Source organism: Calidris pugnax, unplaced genomic scaffold (assembly GCF_001431845.1).
Source record: "Calidris pugnax isolate Ruff unplaced genomic scaffold, ASM143184v1 scaffold558, whole genome shotgun sequence".
NCBI lineage: Eukaryota > Metazoa > Chordata > Aves > Charadriiformes > Scolopacidae > Calidris > Calidris pugnax.
The window spans coordinates 141,092-143,826 of record NW_015093088.1 but is presented as its reverse complement, the minus strand read 5'-3'; the positions used below and the strand labels follow the sequence as shown (position 1 = coordinate 143,826).

The following is a 2,735-nucleotide window of genomic DNA, read 5'->3' as shown; positions in this document are numbered from 1 at the left end:
CCCCCGGGGGGGCCCCCGGCCCCCAAACCCCCCCGGGTGTGTGGGGGGGGGGGGGTGACAGTACCACCGACACCCCCCTTCCCCCCCCCACCCCCCAACCCTGGGCAGAGCTGTGGGACCAGCCCCAGCCAACACCCCGGGGTGACATGAAGGGACGTAAAAGTGATTTTTCCAGGGAATTTTGGTCCCCCCGGGTGTTTCAGCCAGGGCTGTGGTGGCAGACGGTGACGGCACCGGCAGCCGGGGTGACACTGGGGTGACACTGGGGTGACACCGGGTGACACCGGGGGTGACACCGGCACAGACAGCCCAAAACAAACACCTTCCCGGGACAGGGATGGCTCCAGCAGCCAAGATTTAACAGGGAAGGGGAAAATCCCCAAAAAACCCAGCCCAGTTCCGTAAACAAGTGGAGTTTGTGATTCCCTGGGCTCCCGTGGGGATTCTCTGCTGTCTTGTATGAGGGTTGAGCTCATCCTCTTAAAGTTACTCAACCCCTAAGGAGGGGGAGGGAGGAGTTGAGGGGGGGTTTGTCGGGAAAACTGGGTGTAAAACCCCAGCTTCCAGCCAAACTGGGAAGCCCCCGTGGTCGGGGGGGACCCTACCTGTGGCAAAGCCACCCAGCGGGTGCTCCCAGCCGCCCTGCGCCTCCTCCAGCATCCGCTGGGTCATCTGGAAGAAGGGCTGGAAGAGGTGGTGGAAGCCGTGGTAGGGATGCTGGAAGAAAGGATGCAGATCCCGGGAAAGCCTCCCCCCGCGCTGGGAAAGGCGGACGTGCTGGACGGGGGGGCGGAAAACCTCACGGAACCCGCCCAAGGGGGGGCGGAAGAAGGGGTAGAGGCGGCCGTAGACTTGGGTGCTGTCCTGGAAGATGTCGTCCACCCCGTCCTCCAGCAAACCGAAACGTTCCTCCAGGTCCTCAAACTGTCTCTCCTGCCGCTGGTCCCGCTCCAGCAGGGAGTCGATGCGCTCCCCGTTCACCCAGATGGAGAAGGGCGAGGAATGGTTGAGGAACTCCTCCAGCTGGGGGGCAGGAGAAGGCACAGATCAGAGAACCACAGACTGGTTTGGGTGGGAAGGGCCCTTAAAGCCCCCCCAGTTCCATCCAGGGACACCTCCCACCACACCAGGTTGCTCCAAGCCCCCTCCAACCTGCCCTTCAACCCCTCCAGGGATGGGGCAGCCACAGCTTCTCGGGCCAACCTGGGCCAGGCTCTCACCACCCTCCCACCAAACAAGTTCTTCCCCACAGCTCAGCTCCATCTCCCCTCTTGCAGTGTCCAACCCTTCCCCCTCCTCCTAGGGCTCCCCTCCCTCAGCCAGAGTCCCTCCCCATCTCTCCTGGAGCCCCCCTTCTTGAGGGACTGGCAGGGGCTCCAAGGTCTCCCCGGAGCCTTCTCTTCTCCAGGCTGAACCCCCCAACTCTCTCAGCCCCCCCTCCCAGCAGAGGGGCTGCTCCCACCCAGGGGCAGGACCCCGCACTTGGCCAGGTTGAACTTCATGAGGTGGCCATGGGGCCACGTCTCCAGATCCCTCTGGATACCCCCCCTTCCCTCCAGCTTTCCTGGAGCCCCTCTTCTTTAGGGACTGGCAGGGGCTCCAAGGTCTCCCCGGAGCCTTCTCTTCTCCAGGCTGAACCCCCCAACTCTCTCAGCCCCCCCTCCCAGCAGAGGGGCTGCTCCCACCCAGGGGCAGGACCCCGCACTTGGCCAGGTTGAACTTCATGAGGTGGCCATGGGGCCACGTCTCCAGATCCCTCTGGATACCCCCCCTTCCCTCCAGCTTTCCTGGAGCCCCTCTTCTTTAGGGACTGGCAGGGGCTCCAAGGTCTCTCTGGAGACCAGGGAAGGGGAACACACAGCCCTGGGTGGTTTGTGGAGCCACAGACATTGTGACACCCTCTTGCACCCAGGTTTTTTTGGCTTCATCATCCTGGCCCTGCTGGTTGAACTTCATGAGTTGGCCACGGGGCCACCTCCCCAGGTCCCTCTGGATGCCCCCCCTTCCCTCCAGCGTGTCACCAGCTCGGTGTCACCAAGCAAACCCACCGAGGATGCCCCCCGTTTCCCTTTCCCTGCCTTTTTTTGGCTTCATCATCCTGGCCCTGCTGGTTGAACTTCATGAGTTGGCCACGGGGCCACCTCCCCAGGTCCCTCTGGATGCCCCCCCTTCCCTCCAGCGTGTCACCAGCTCGGTGTCACCAAGCAAACCCACCGAGGATGCCCCCCGTTTCCCTTTCCCTGCCTCACCAGGAGCTTTTGGGGGGATGGATGGATGGACAGGGGGGACCCACTCACCTGCCGGCCCACGAGCCCGGAGCCGCTGTGGCAGGTCCGGGAGTAGAAGCGCATGCAGGTGTGTTTGAGGCAGGGCTTGCACTCCTCCCAGAGGGCCAGCATGGTCTCGTTGCACACCTCCTGGGTGGCCTCCAGCTCCTGCTCCTTCTCCCTCGCCAGCCGCACCGCCTCCTGCAAGGTCCCCCCCAGAGACATCCCACCACCGCATCCCGGGGTGGGGGACACGCACCAACCCCCTCCTCCCCCTTCCACCAAACCCACCCCTCCTCATCCTCACCCCACCTCCTTCTTCCTCTTGGTCTCCTCCAGCGTCTGCAGGATGGCCTGGTGCTCCTTGCTGCTTTTGTCCATGAGGGTCTTCATCTGCTTCACCCCGTTGATGGCGTTTTCCACCTCCGTGTCGATGTATTTGCTGCCGGCGGCCGACATCTCTGGGGG

At 63.6% G+C, this 2,735-nt stretch overlaps 1 protein-coding gene across 1 annotated transcript; it reads right to left on the bottom strand.

Moving 5' to 3' along the window:
- Positions 1–471: 471 nt before the first annotated feature.
- Positions 472–2,726, bottom strand: CLU (clusterin). Its single transcript, XM_014962793.1, has 3 exons — positions 2,580–2,726; positions 2,298–2,468; positions 472–1,023 (listed from the first exon to the last, which is right to left on the bottom strand). The coding sequence occupies exons 1-3, from the start codon at positions 2,724–2,726 to the stop codon at positions 487–489; spliced, it is 855 nt and encodes a 284-aa protein (XP_014818279.1). The 3' UTR covers positions 472–486.
- Between the last annotated feature and the right edge of the window lie 9 nt (positions 2,727–2,735).